Below are 15,990 nucleotides of genomic sequence, written 5' to 3' on the forward strand. Positions count from 1 at the left end.
ACATATCTAAAAATTGACTCTAAGAAGTTTCCGCAGTCAATGGTTAAATTCCTGAATATTAAATATAACTTAAAGCTACAAGTTTTGTCTTTATCAACAGCTTTGTATGACTTTGCTCACCGCAGATGTTTGTTTGATATTTTTGTTTGATTTACTCAATTAGTTAACGTTACAGATGACCTTCATTAGATCCTGGGTGAGCACAGTCAGGGTGCGTGTGCGTGTGTGTGTGTGTGTGTGTGTGTGTGTGTGTGTGTGTGTGTGTGTGTGTGTGTGTTTGAGCTGAACTCTGAACAGTCAAAGGTCATCATGGTTAATAGGACTATCTAAAGCTTGTATCGATCAGAAATCGATTATTTTCTATTCCTTTAAATTCTGAGCGACATCAATAAAACCCATTTGACTTGACAGTGGATTATGGCTGTTATCACATTTTGGCTGTTGAACTGTTTTGACATAAAGTGAGTAGAAGAATTCTTCCCTAAACAGATACAGTACTGCCTCAAGGCCCCAACACAATATCTCTCACTCTTTACATTTGTATTGTAAAGTAGTATTTTTTCAGTGAGGCCAGGTACATCTGTTACCACCTGACAGCAGCTTTTACTGCTGAGGGTCCAGATGCAGGTGATTCTGCATTATGTCTTTTGTTGTGCTCTGTATCTAAAATGGTTATTGGGGGTTATTACTGTCACACCCCCCCCAATCTCTATTGTGATGAGCTCTGTGTATTGTTATGAAAAGAGCAGTCAGGTCCAACATAATGGTCCATTCCGCATGAGCTGGCTGAACAAATCATGATTATAGGATAGAATAGAAATAGAAAGAAGACACATTTCCAGGCAAGTGGAGAATAAAGATTTGTATTGTGCACTTCCCTGGAAATTTGTCTTTGCCTACGAAGCAGAGCACATTGTGTAATACGATGGGCAAAAAAAGGCAAATAACAAAGATTCGTACATTCAGGCACACAATCAAACATATGTAGGATTCCATTACCAACATGGAAAAAACAATGAATACAATGGGAGGGTGGCTTTGATTGGGATGGGCGGGGACGTGAGTTGCGGTCAGATGCCAAACAGCACCCGAGAGATGGCAGGGAAATGTGAGGCGTGTTTGGGTGAAACACAGAAAGGGTGGAAATGTGTGTGGGTGATGAATACTAGAGGAAGAAAAATAAAATTAAGCTCTAATTTAGAGCCAAGCGACCCGCCCCCAAAAAACACTCCACTGGGTCTTAAATCCTCAGCTGGAGGGAAGGAAACGACGGCATGAAATTGCCTTTTTTATCCCCACTTGTTTCCTTTTGTGCCACAACGGAATGAAACCGATTTGATTGCGTATTGTATATTGTTTCAAGCACAATGCTCCGAGAAATGTAAAGCAAGAGGATTGGATCCACAGGGCGAAAAAACGCCTTCCATGTAACATGTTGGACAAAATATTCATATTTTATCCTTCACCGAAATAAGTTAAACGCACAAATGAATTCAGTTCTTTTGAATTAAAGTAAGTTTTTGTGTAAATGTAACTTGTAAACTTTAAACTTAATCTATTTGTGTGTTACCAGAACTCATTTTTGAAGTTGGTCCAACAATTTTCTTTTTTCAGAGTACTTTGTTCTGTGAGGTTTTTCTTCAACATCCTGCTGACACAGTCTCTCAGAGAATCGAACGTTATCAGGTGGATCGTTTCTGCATTTACTGAGCTCTTATACTGGATTGTACAGGTTTCTAACCCCCTGTAGTTAGCTCAGATTCAGTACAATCAGGTCACACTGTCTTTGCCGCGTCATTACATCGATTAGAGTGAAAAACAATCCACTATTCCCGTGTTGAGCTGCAGGATCGATGTGATGCTGATGACGAACACAGCCCCTGCACCCATTTGTACTTCTGCTGTCATTGGCATAAAGAGTTTAAGTGCTGCAGCAATTGATTAGTTAATTGGCAAAAACGCTAAATATTCTGTGGTTTCAGTTTCTCAAACATGAATCATTATGTTGACATTATTAAAGATCTTATGCCAAGGAAAGTCTGGACCAAGGTTCATATCTTCATTACATTGTTTACATTTGATCAGGTTAGTTTTGGTGTCACATTGTAATTCATCCTGTCATCCTTTTCTCTGCTCACCTGGCATCAAAGTGTCGTCAATTTGGGTATTCATCTTTGAATGGAGAAAATGAATGACACAGTTTATTTTGGTAATTTTGTTGTAATATCGTCATGGTAATACTCCGAGTAGCAGTACTCAAATTAATGTTGGCTTCTTTTTCTTCTTCTATTGTTTAATGCTGTCTGAACTTCTTGCATTTGGTCCGAAAGTCTGAATCACACTGCAAATGTTTGATCCGGACCGAGACCACCTCTTATGGTCGGACTCGATTTTGTTCCATTGTTCGTGACTGTGGTCTGAGGCACCTTTCACACATTGGTTCAGACTAAACTCATAAGTCCAAGGTGTGTGTGAAAGCGACCTGAGAAATTATAGAGGAAGTTATCAGCAGAACATGATCCTTTGTTGGATCCCAAATATATTCCTTAAATCTTATTCGAACCAAATAATAAGAAACCTCTGAGGAAGTGAGGATGGGCAGAAATGTCCTCACTTTTCAAAAAGGTTCTTGTGCTCGGTCTAAAAGTAGAGTTTGGTCCTTAGACAAATAGATTAACAAGAGAACACGTATATCAGAGAGTGTGCACCCATCCAAATTCATTTCATTTGTCGAGCTTTTCATTTTCACACCCTGTGCAGTGACTTCACGGCACTGTCTGTCCCTGTGATCCCGTGACCAACAGCCGACGAGAGTGGAGCATAAACAAGACGAGAGCAGTGAACCTGTTTGTTGTGTTTGGAGTAAACACACTGGTTCGTCTCTGCAGCCAGTGCCACAGTGGGAGAGCTTTTACCTGCGCTGGAAGTGAGGGAGCAGAGATGAGAGTCGCTGCTAAAATCGTTCTGTGATGCTCCAAACCCCCAAAAAAGCTTGCTCCTATTTTACGGATTGACTGGTTTCACAACTGGGATGCAGGAAAAACTGTGCACAGCAAGACTGTAATCCCACGTATTCAGGGCTTCAGTGCCCACATGCAGCTCTGATCTCACAGCACTCGTGAACAAGATGAAGAAAAGAAGAAGAAAGAATCAGGTTTTATGCATTTTTCTCTAAAAAACAGAAGCAGTTAAAAACATACAAAACATATTTAAAACATACAAAACAACTGAGTTTGGAAAGGAGGTGTGAGGAGTGAAGTTTAATTAGTAATGGAAATGATAAAATGGGGGGGGGGGGGATTTATGATTTGGCTTCACTATGGGGAGCTGTCATGTCGTACATCTTTATATACAGTCTATGCTATCAACCAGTACAAAGAACAAGCCAGATTTTTCAGATTTTCATTCATGTCTACTCAGATATCGTACAGTCTCTGCGACAAGGGGAGTAAAGAAGTACATGTTTCCTGTTTGGAGATCAGCTGTAGTTTGTTTTCCTGAAGCAATCACTCCTGTGAGGATTAATTAGATCATTATGTAAAATTCCCCTTGGAAGTATTCTAGTGGCCCATTTCATAACTATATTTTCTAGCATCGAACAATGAATTCAAACCAAAAGTTATCGGAAACATTAAAACAAGAACCTACATCAGTGTGATAAGAACTAAAATGACGGCGAGAACATTGTTTGGTGTGAACTTTGACTTTTTAGGCCGGTCGATGTACCATCTGCTAACATGGAGGAGGACAGACCTATATTACAGCCCGCCACCAGGGGGCAATCGAGAAGATTCGGCTTTTCTTTTGGAAGAAGTTCATCTTTACTGTTGATGGTGTCAACAAGCTGCTATGAATAATTTTTCTGTCCTTGCAGAATGGAGTGGGATTAAAATGAGCTCGTAATCTGTTGTCGTCTGTTGTGTTATGGTTTGAGTTTCGAGGGCACAGAGGAGAGGAAACTTCTCCAGCCTCTTACAGCTGCTGAGAGCAATTGTCAGTTAATGGAACACAATGGCTTTGACGCACATGCAGTATGGGTTTCACTGACATTGCAGGAAGAGGCATCAAACAGGCACAAGGACGGGGAAATTACTTAAAAGCCTCCCTGAGCATGTTGCGAATGCTTGGCCTGCACCCCATTTCCAATTACTTTGTCACTTTGTCATTTTTTTTTTTTTGACTCTTTAATACCCATGTTTGTCCTTTTTTGTTGTTTAGCACTTTTAAGCTCCCATGCTTCAGACGCAGGCATAAACTCAAACTGTGTTGTAAAAATCGAAGCCCCGGGCTGCATAAATGATTCATGTCGGACAACTTGTTACCATCTTAGATCTGCAAAGCAAATGGGAGTCTAAATGGCTTCTCTCTGTGTGCGCTGGATGCATTACCCCTGCCACAAGGAGAGTGGCGGCAGGGGTCCATATCACAGCTCAGGCCTGCCATGGCAGTGGGTTGAATTTAAATCAAGGGGTATTTCCAGAGTAAACGGATACAGTGTGTTTGTAGAGCTAAGTGTCAGATGGTATAAAGTCAGCGTTAAGCCTTTTGTTCATACATAATCAAGCGCAGTGTAAACTTAAAGTGACACAATGCCAGATCCCTTCTCCATTACCTTATCAACAAATGCACGTGTGTACAGCTGTTAGCACGGGGAGGCTCAGACCGCAACGGTTAATTACGCATCACACCTGTAGGGGGAGCCTATACTCGGGCTCCCCCCTGGTTTATTTCTCGTTACCTTACTAGTTTATTACTCTTTTCCTTTCATCCTTTCCGAACAAAGTCTTTTTTTATTTTTCTTCCGGTTGGTCTGCCATGGTGTCAGTTGGTGAGCTTGTTGTCTCTTACAGCTATAGCTGCTAGCTCCGGCTCCGGTTGTTAGTGTGTGAGGTGCCGTAGAGCAGGTCGTAATAATCCAGCACACTACTCCAAAGTTATGTAGTGCCGTTCCAGATCTCCAGGGAGCGCTGTGGCAGAGACAGACGTGCTATTCTTCCTAAATTTGTGTCTATCAACATGATTTTGAAGACAACCCAGTATTGCTTGAATGTATTAGTGTGAAAGTGAAGTGGAGGCATCTCCACACGATAACCTTCGTGAGCTGCAGGAGGAGCAGCAAGGTTACGTTACCTCGCCTCACACTCAGCGGTACCCATCCCGTGTCCCCATCAATATCCTCCTGCCGTCAGCACTTTTATTTACGACATTGTCATCAATATCGCCTCCACTCAGCGAGGTTTCCAGCCTTTACAACCGTCGTCAGCTAAGTAGATTGAATAAAATGGAAATGGCTCTCTCATGCTCTGTGCTGCGCAAATACCATGAACTTCGATGTTCCTCAAATGAGCTTCTTGGAAACAGCCCCACAATTTGCAGGAGCGAATTTAATGGCTGAACGTTGGTGCTCGGTTCTGTGTGAGAAGAAGGCAATTTAACATGGTTTGGTCTCACCTCTCTGTTTTATTAGGAGGAGACCAGGGGCGGACTGAACAATGGGAGCACTGGGACATTTCCCAGTGGCCTGATGGTCTTATTGGCCTTGAACTGATTACTTGACCAGCAATAATATAGCAAGCAGGAATGAGGTGACGGACCTGAGAAATTTAAAGGGAAATTTAGTGAGTTTTCATTATGGAACTCATAACTTTTTCTTAGATAGGTGACACAGATATTTCCCCTCACTCTTGTTCATGGTGACCCCCACTGTCTGTATGTCAAGTTTCAGAAGGTTTTACTTTAAAACGTTGGAGAAAATTAAGGTACATTTTACCACTTTTTCACAATGGCACTCAAAGCTTGCCCATTTTAAATATAATTTTTAAAGACTCCTTGAGAGGTTAAAGTTGGCTACTTTTTCATCATGGCCCTCTTAACTGGTAGCCGTTACATCAACTAATAGGGTTTGCCTGCAAAATTAGAGGATATTGTGCTTTGAGGGAAAAGGGTGTCTTGGAAAGGAGTCTAAATCCCGGCCTGAATTATTGTCCCAGTCTGCCCCTGGAGGAGACCCTCCATCACTGCTGATTCTGTCTCTCCCACTCATACGTCTCTGTCAGCGGAATTTAACCCGTGACACCATTAACCCGTCCTTTCCTCCTACAAGTGCATGTAAGGAGGGCAGCTCAGCGTCTCCTTCAGCAACATGACATTGACATTTCTTGCTTGTTGCCATCCGTGTCATGCAAAGCTGAAGTAATCTCATTATCCATGTAACATAAAAACCTTAAAGTTTAAAGTTGAAATTGTATATTTCTTTTTAAAATATATAAACCTAAAAGCCTATTTTGTCATAAAACAATCAAAATGTGTGAATTATTCCCTGAAAAATCGATGAAAATGTTGAATGTTGAAGAAACTGCAGAGACACATTCCTGGATCTGCTTCTTATTCTGCATCCTCGCCTAAACTGAACAGGTTTTTCTTGGGCCAAAGCCTCATCCTTCCAGTTTCGGTTCGATCGTTTTTTGCCTTAATCTTGCTGACAAATAAACCAACAAATAAACCAGAAGCCAGACGAGTGAAAACATGGCCCCCTGGTGCAGGTAACTCAGGTGTAGTGTCTTTGTGCCTGGTTGTTTTGTTGGTCGGTGAATAAAACATCGGGATCAGATCAGCGCGACACAGCAGCCTGATTTCGTTCGACATCGCTCTGGTCGCGTTTCAACTCCTTTCATTTAGCTTCCAATTCAGCAGATTCCCGAGCGGTTCTCCCGGGCAGGCTGTGCCCAGAACTCACTAACACACAGACAGAAGCACCGGCCAGTGGATTGATGCTCTAAGCTGATGAGTCATATCAAACCATCGCTCTGTTCTCTCATGGAGGAGGAGGATGGAGAGCTGTGATGACGGAGGAGACAGTCTCGACTCCTGCAGACGACGACAGGCTGTCCTGGCTGCGGCTTCAGACAGTGTGTGATCTGCCCATCCTGCGTCTTTGTGCGAGAACACAGTCACGTCTGTCTGCCGGCCGCCTCCCGGGACGCCGCACGACACACATCAAACACCAAAGCGGCTGCTCGCTCTGTAAACATGACAACACAAAATAAACATCAGATGGTCACATTATGAAACTGTGATCTGTGCTGGGTGATCACTGTTTCTGATTCCTCAGACCAGTGCTGCAGCGGCTGTCACACACATGGATTCTTTCTGGAGACGAATCACTGAGGTGATAATGTCTTTATCATTGGTTAATACATCATCACTCAATGCTTTGGATTAGAAACAACCCGTTAATGAGAACACACCTACAGATTGTCAGGAACTTTGTCCCTGTCAAACAACAGTCTCATCATCTGTCACTAGTGTTTCTTAGGTCTGAGCAATATGGCAAAGATTATATATACAATATCAATAATTATCATTTTCAGTTTTCAATATCATTGCTTTTAACATGTGCTTTTCCATTTTTCACAATTCAGTTTTACCATTGATACCTGTGTGTTTCTATAACTGTTCTGTTGTTTATTAACTGTGTGTGTGTGTGTGTGTGTTATTTGTCCCTGCTTGTATTTATATGAAACTTAGACTTTTGTTGTATGGCCGTGCTGATGACAATCATAGAGCGATGTTGATTTTTATTTTGCATCATTAACATTGACTCAAACGACCACATGAAATGAACAAAATATGTTTTTAACAATTTTGTTTAACAATTTATTTATTTCCATGGCAGAAAATGTCCTGCCAATTTCCATGGCAGTGTTTCACTGTCTATTGAATCAGCTGAATATCTGATAGTGTGAATAACACATAATGGCAATCATCAAATTCAAACTGTGCTACTGAAATGTGCTTTTCAGAAAAAAAACCTTATTAAAAGTAAATAGCTTATTACTAATCTAATTAGCATAGAAATCAATTAATAGTTCAAAAAGCCTGTTATAATTAATTAACGATGCCTTGGTAAAAGCTTGCACCATACCTTCTTTTAAAATGGCTAAATGATATATAATAAATACAAGTCTAGTCTTCCATCCTCTTAAATGTGAACACATTTGCAAACACAGTTTTTCAGTTGTTTCCAAGATAATTCATGATGATTGTGACGGTCAGTGCTGCTCAGTTTGTGGAGGATGTTTTTTTTCCACACAGATCTTCTCATTCATTTCACTGATCATTATAAACACAAAGCTGCTGTTTTTCTTTGTCTTCTCCGCGTTGTTCTCTTTCCTCTCCGTCACAAAGAGGGTGAATTATTCAATCCAACAGGCGGTCCTTCCCACTCCCTCGCTGCCGTGTCTCTCCCGGACTCCGGCCATTTTCATCCGAGCAGGCCACCGCTCCCGGGCCTCCTCCTGGCGACCTCCTCCTGGCCGCCAGCCAGAGAGCCGATCACTGCAGCTGTCCGTCAGCAGAATACCAACTGATTTATGCTTTCACTGCGACCATTAATAAAACTGCCAGGAGGCTGCTCTTTCTAATTGAGAGGTACAGCTTGGCCTGCACTGGACCAATGAGAAGGACATATACAGTATGGATAAGTGTGTGTTTTAGTGGATGAAGAGTAAGCTGCTCTTGCCTCTGACACCCGATGATATAGTTGCCCCAGTAGAATACAAACAGTACACTCTTATTTATGTGAGGGGCTGAAGACTGAGTGTACACAGAATGTTTTATGATTTCATTGAGTGGCTTTTTCCTGTCCTGCGCGAGAGCGGCTGTTCTCCAGCTTTGATCCTGATTTTCTGCACCGCAGCAGAATCATTGTGGTGTTGTGACAAAGTGCCGGTGTCTGGGCCACTGGCACCGGCAGTGATCCACGGGCACTCTGCTGGACACACCCTGACTACTTGGCTCTTTCCTCTAATCCATCTCCCCTCTTCTCAAACAGCAAAGTATTCCAGCGCTGCGATCATTCGTTTTGGGGATGAAGGGAGAGGATGCACTTTAGTGACACGCTAGAAATACACAGTTGTAGCTAAGGTTGCTTCTTTTTCTTTGCCTCCCTTAGAAACTTTTTCCGTGTCTTGTCAACTTCAATCCAGAGGGTGCAGCAGCCTCCACAGGCTTCCTGCCCAGACACACAACATACAACAGAGCGGGAAGAACCAGATCTGTTGAGGACTTTTACCATTTCGCATGCTCTATCACCACAAAGAGACTTTTCAGCAAGATAAAATGTCAGTTTTGTCTCTTCAGGGTTTGTGTTGATACGCTGTTGGAACACAAACTTGACCATTTCTCACGTGCTGTTTCTGCATATGACTGCCAATAAACTGTTATTACCAGAGACACTGTCGGCACTTGTGTGATTGCTGCAGTCCAAAGTAGGAGCCGTGAGCTGGTTGACAACTAAACACAGTCAGGTGATCAACGCAGCGTGTTTAAGTGAGTGGAGTTTCAGGCTTAGCGACTGGATGGAGACGTTTTTTGACTTTAAGTTGTCACAAGCAAGGAAAATGACCGACAACTAGGTGGTGTATGGGTGGTTATGATGATGCAATGACTAAAGGAGAGAAGTTGTGTTTCCCTCTGAACTTTCTATATCGTCATGAGATCATTTTATTGCATGACAACAGCGTAGGCTTGATTAAGAAGAAGTTCTATAGGCAGAGTGAAGGATAAATCACTGAAATCTAAGTTCACCACACACGTCAAGTTAACAGCACATTTTCATCTCATGTCTTCAGGTTCGAGCATAAAGCTGTAACTGGATGAAAAACACCTTTTTTTCCTCAAAGAAAACTGTTGATAGTTATGTTTAGTTACTTAAGACGAAGTATAGCTGCTTTCAGACATGGACTGATTAATGTTCCAGAGGGCCGGGATGGGATCAGAACATAAATGTCTTAGTCGGTTGCTCTGGACGTTTTCTGTAACGTACCAGCCCCGTGGTAAAACGTCCAAGTGAGCCCACGGTGAGTGAGTGGGTGGGGGGGGTTGATAACTTGTAAAACATGACAGACGCAAAACTAGCAGAATACAAATATCTCAGGATGAAAAAGAGGAGCGGTATACGTAGAAGACAACAACCTGGAAAGACGAGATTCGAGAGAGTGGGTCAATGTGCTGTAAACAAAAACTGTCCTGTCCTGCTTCCTGCTGCTCTACCCGGATGCCACCCTCACCTGACCTGAACGTCACCTGAATGTCATTTTCCAGTTGTTGTGAACGCGTCTGACGCACAAAATGCCTGATCCTGATTTTGCAGGCCATTTTCCAGAGTTCCTGTCTGAAAACGGCTTTAGAAACTATCTGTAGAGATAAAATACCACGAATGTCCTCCTCCGAACTGTAAATCTGATACATCCCACTGTCCATATGCTGTGTGTGTTGGCATCAAGGTTTATTATCCTTTATAATGTACAATATACAAAAATATAGGGTACCAAAAAATTCACAGTGTCTAAAAGGCAGTGATTACAGTCTACATGACAGGTCTAACAGTACACCTGGTAAGTTGCATAGAAGGGCACAGAGCCTCACGTCGCAGGGGGCAGAGTTCAATACCGACCAATCAGATGACTGGCTTTCGCACCGGGCCAATAGAGGCAAAGTCTGGATCAAAAATACTTCCTCAGGATATCCACACTGTGTGTCCATATTCCGTGATCAGTGCTGCGCCGAGTTATTCTCAGCCTGGAGCACGTGGAAATTTGATGTTTGAGCAGCTGGGAAAGGTCAAAAGCCGAAGGCAGTCGGTCACATCTCGGAACTCTGTCCCCAAACAAACCTCATGGTTGGTGTGTACTTAGCTGCTGCACTTTTTTTTAAACAACTATAAGGCTTTCTTAAACAAACAGTGTTAGCTATACAATATACAGATACATTTACATGGTCCTCTTCATGGTCATTAACTGGGCTGCAGAAGGCTGTCGCTCATATATACAGATAGAGCTCTCGTTTCGTGCATGTACAGTAGCAGAAGTGAGAAGCATTTTCTGGGTTAGCATTCACCGATCAGGCAATAATAATAAAATATAGCTGTGAAAATGCCCTTTATAAACCAAGCATTAACTATAAATAGAGTCCATTCAACCTCCAGCAGGAACCAGAGGAGCGACGCTTTAACTTACAACGATTAACATCTGGTACGTGAAGTATAGAAAAACCAGGAGAACGCCCGGAGTGTCAGTGACAGGATGTGGAAAACGAAATGCCGTTACAGACCTCCTCATATATAATCATGTGTATGAAAGCATTTACATTGTACAAAATACAGTAACTTTCCTCATTCGGGCAAACGGACACGCAGAGAGTACATGTGTTTGCATGTACGCACATCTACACACACATGCACTCGTTTTGATCTTCACACAGGCAAACCTCTAGCAAGCATCTTTTTTTTTGTTCTTTTTTAAGTGAGAGTATTTGGGCCAAAATAGGTTGGAGATTTCAAGAATAAAGTTGTAATATTGCGAGAAAAAAAGCTGTAATTTAACAAGAATGAAGTCGTCATTTTATGAGAATGAAGTCGTAGTGAGAGACGAGAATCGAGTCATAATCTCACGGCAACAGTAAAAAAAAAAATTGTATAATATTATTTGTGAACTTATACTAAAGTATAACTCAACAAAATGATCCACATTCCATATTTCAACGCAGATAAAAGACAGATCTTGCCCCTGTAAAATGACACAGCCTAAAATGATTACTTTAGCCTCTTAAAAGTATGACTTTTTACTTTTACTAATATTACGACTTTATTCTCTATCACATCTTCATTCTTGAAATCTCAGAATCGTTTTTATCTCTAACATGGCCATTATAACTCATCATTCAAATAGACGTTTAGTTACAATCATTCATTTTCTTGTAAAAATCTGTCATGTTTATTTTCTTTGTGTTTCAGGAACTGAAGATGCAATGGTTACAGAGCTGCTGAAAAACCAAGAAAAGAAAAAGAATGTGTTCATTCAGTGAAGTGAAATTAGAGAAACAACAATTAATCAGCTATATCTTATTTAACAAAATATTTCCTCCTATGCTACGGCTCATCTGAGCATAAAACAATTATCTTAAAAAACAAACATTAAAAAAAAAAGAAGTGCCAGACTACTAGCTTATTCTACCATCATAAAAAACCCCAGTCCAGTTGTTCAGCGCACTGGTCATATTTGATATGACCACTGAGCTATTTAGCACTCAGTAGAATCGATGCATCCGACGGAGAATCGATTGGATAATCAATCATTTCTCTTTCAGAAGTCTTTATTGTTCTTGGGAGAAAAAACTGAAGTGTTGGAAAGATTTCGCCCCTGCCCTCTGTTGCATACGTGGCGTTCCCGAAGCTTTATGTACAGTTCATAACCCCCCTCTGCTTCAATGCTGCAAATAAATGTCCTTGGTCCTCAAAAGGCTCTGATCATGAGCAGATTTAAAAGATTATTTCCAACCGGTGACTCCTCCAAGCCGCCGTCCAAAAACTTCACTCAGAAGTTCTTATCTTTTCTGTCACATGAAATAGCAACAATGGAGGGCGTGCATATCCCCCTCCGCACAACCGGGCTGATATTGATCTCTAATTTATTTCATCATCGACTTCATTGTTGTTCTCCCGCTCCTCGCTGGGTGGCAAGGACATTACGATATGCGCTGTTTATTCTCAGTAACTGCTTTTGTTGTCGAGGGACTCAAAGTTCATTACAGGCGGAAAATGGTTGAAACGGAGAGGAGAGAAACGGTGACCCAGATCCAGGGAAATGGAATTTTTTTTTTTTTTTACGGTTCTGCTCTTTTCAATTCTGTAATTGTGAACGCTTGACTCAGCACCTGTGCTGATGTGCCCTTTGTTCATAATAATCTGAATAAAGCCGAAACTCGCCCTGCTGGTCTTTTCCACTGGATCCTCTCATGAAGACGATGCTCTGGGTTGACACTGCTATGTGGAGTCAGGCCGTTGAGATAACACACACCGCGCTGGCTGCATTGTTGTCCAAACCCACATCTCCTGATGGAAAGGTCCAGAAACGCCCTTGAAAACACAAACCCTGCCATGCAGAAGAGACAGCGAGGAGCAGGGGCGATGGTGAACAGAGGAACCCGGCTCTGAGAAACATTTCAGTTCATGTCAGTTCAGTTATGTCACCATGGCGTTTGGGCGGTGTCCGTTTTGGGTCTGCGGCAGAGGGGGGGGGTTGGAGAGGCGGTTGTGGGGCGTGTCTCAGCTGTTGTTACTGTTGTTGTAGGTTCTGCACGGCGAAGGGGAAGAGTTGGGCTGGTAGTCGAACTTGCCGAGCGCCGTGGGGTAGTAGGTGGTGGTGTAGACGTTCGTCTGCTGGAGGGGCGTCGGGTAGAAGTTGGATCGTTCATCTGGCAGAAGATTGTTTTTATTCAGTGTCTGGAAAGATAGAAGTGAAAAATAAGGAATTTTAACGTTCCACTCTTGACACGTTTTACGGAGAAATATAATAATAATTTTTCTGACAGGATGCACATGTGTACTAAGTTTTTGTCACGTCTTCTTAGCGCACTGCAAAATATAGTGCAGCCATTCTTCTTTGGACACCTGAGTTGTTTCCCCTTTATGCTAAGCTACGCTATCTGTCGGCTGACTGTAGCTTCATATTAAATTACAGACCATGAGAATAACGTGGATCTTCTCATGTGACTCTCGGCATGAAAGCAAATGAAAATATTCCCAAAAATGTTCCTCTTTAAGATAAGTGAAAAAAACATGCCAAAGCAATAAAACAATATTGCAACAACTTAACGTCAGGTGTTTTCTAAAGTATCTGCTTTTTTCATTTTATGAATAGAGACTAATATGTCTAATAAAACCTGTAACAGCTGGATTATATAATTCAAGTTTAAATAAGAAATTATTTCTATGGTTATGCTGCGAGTGTATTCATAACCAAAGCAAACCATGTGAACACATTTAATTTAGTCCACGTCAAGTATACTCCACGCACTAATAGATGAGATGACAGGAACTCACTAGTCTAAAATCCAATGCAATTCCTCTTAGTAAAGCTGAACACAGTGAGGCAGTTTCCAGGTGGAGCATTAGTCTAATGTAATCCATGTGAACAGCTCGGGGGGCCGAGGCGGTGAGATAATCAGGTTAGAGTCGGTGAAATACAGAATGCTGCGCATCATAAATTGGCCTGGAGGAGGGGAACCTGCTGGATAAACAGCGCTGCGGCCGTGCACGGTGACATCGGCTGAAGGCCCTGCACCGTCTGGCTGCCCTCTCTGGTCATTAAAGCTAATGAGTTCAGGCTCTCAACGCCACGGCAGCTGTCAGCACCGCGTCCACGCAGCGACAACAATAGCGGCGAGGACAATAAGTGTCGGGAGGCCGACAATCACAAACAGCGATGGGTCATTGTGATTAGGTACCATGTTCCTGTTCTTAGACACGGTCATGGTGGTGGGAGGAGCTGAGATGAATCCCTGCAGACACTTGTTGGCTGATGTCGTGTTGATCGGCACTTTCTGGTGTGTGACCCAACTTCCAAACATAAACACAGTTAAGTCTGAGCTGCAATGGATTCGTTTATCATGTGTCTGAAAGAGCTGTCAAAACGTCTGTTTGTAAAACCAAATATTGGGGATCAATATGGTTTCCTATCTTAATCATTTCAAGCTGCTCTGTGATCACTCAGAGGCACCGGGGAGGACGACCTGTCTTTTCAAGGCAAGATAGATGCAGCTGCGGATTTTGGATCGTGTGACCGAATGTAAACAGATAAAATGACTGTGCTACTTCTGAGATGCAGGATAGTGAGTGTTGGAGAAAAGAATGCCGCCGACAGCAACGAGACAGCAAATGGATGGTGTCACATCAACTAAATTGTAATTAAAAACTTGGTTGGAAAAACTACGTGATGGTGACAAAGATCAAACTGAACCAATTCAAAGTTTTAAGTTGAGTTACCAACAGCTGTTCCTCACCAGCACACTTCGGAGCACTTAGCAGAAACAGTAACTTGACGCAGCAGATGGTTTGTTTCACAGATGATTCGTTACAGATCCATCTGGGAAGGCTTCGTTGGAACATCTTTAGAAAAGGGCAGGCACTTTTAAAGAATAATTGGCAGATGATTGGATGAACCATCTGTCTATCACGGCCTATTATGGATGAGGAAGCCAATCAGAGGACGGGCAAAACTTTTCAAGATTAAAGAACTTTGTTGTCATTGCGCAGACACAATGAAAAACTACGTTAAATGTCGCTTTCAAATCAAATTGTGCCTTTTATAAAGATTTACAAAGTAAAATATACACATTACGTAAACCAACTATATAATAAAAATACAAAAATAAGGAATAGAAGTGTAAAATGTCAAATGAATTTCATATAAGCATATAAGGTAACCAGGATGCAAAGAGCAGTAGCAGTGATTGGTATAGAAAAGAAATATAATTCATATAAATAGTTTAAAGGTGACATGATGAAAAGAAAAGCCATCGAGAAAAGCCTACAGTGCAGGGGCGGATCCAGGGGCAGGGCCAGAGGGGGATGTTGGAATATACAATTGTGGCCCCTTTGTGGCCCCTGATTTACAAAAATTCTTTAATTTATTTCTACTGATGAAATATTCTCCAGTTCTAATTTAGCTGGTGCTACAACAATGTCCATGCTAACTTCTGCCATTGTTGTTAAGGAACAGTCGCTTCTCGCTGTAGCTGCCGGTGGGCCCTGCCTCGCGCTGTTTTGACTACAGGCGAATGACTTGGAAGTCTGGCAAGATGGATTCTATGGATTCTCACTTGCAAGGTTACATGGACGGGAAAATCAATCATCTCCCTGGGTTAATCAACAATCAGTTAGAGAGCGAACAATGCAAAGTGCAGAGAAAAGGACACAAAGCTGCAGTAAAAGTCTACGAGCCTCTGGTGAAAGTACTTTTCTTGACTGGTTGTAAATGTGAGTGCACAGTAGAGCGATAGCAGTGGGAGGTGGTAGGGCCGGCTAATGCTTTAGAAAGTTAATGGGGCCCATTAATAAGGACTTGGTTTGTGGGCTGCAGGTAGAAAAAGGCTTAAAGCCGATAGGTTCTGTATATGAGCAAGGAGGAATAGAAATGAACAGTAATTCAT

At 42.1% G+C, this 15,990-nt stretch overlaps 1 protein-coding gene across 3 annotated transcripts in view; it reads right to left on the bottom strand.

Moving 5' to 3' along the window:
- Positions 1-11,475: 11,475 nt before the first annotated feature.
- sema5ba (sema domain, seven thrombospondin repeats (type 1 and type 1-like), transmembrane domain (TM) and short cytoplasmic domain, (semaphorin) 5Ba) overlaps positions 11,476-15,990 on the bottom strand; it is a 160,066-nt gene continuing 155,551 nt past the window's right edge. For all 3 annotated transcript variants that reach the window (XM_034573719.1, XM_034573718.1, XM_034573720.1), the window contains one exon: positions 11,476-13,282. In XM_034573719.1, the coding sequence (XP_034429610.1) occupies positions 13,106-13,282 (177 nt within the window). In that variant the 3' untranslated portion in view covers positions 11,476-13,105. The remainder of the gene's footprint in view (positions 13,283-15,990) is intronic.

This window comes from Hippoglossus hippoglossus, chromosome 21, assembly GCF_009819705.1.
Source record: "Hippoglossus hippoglossus isolate fHipHip1 chromosome 21, fHipHip1.pri, whole genome shotgun sequence".
Taxonomy (NCBI): domain Eukaryota; kingdom Metazoa; phylum Chordata; class Actinopteri; order Pleuronectiformes; family Pleuronectidae; genus Hippoglossus; species Hippoglossus hippoglossus.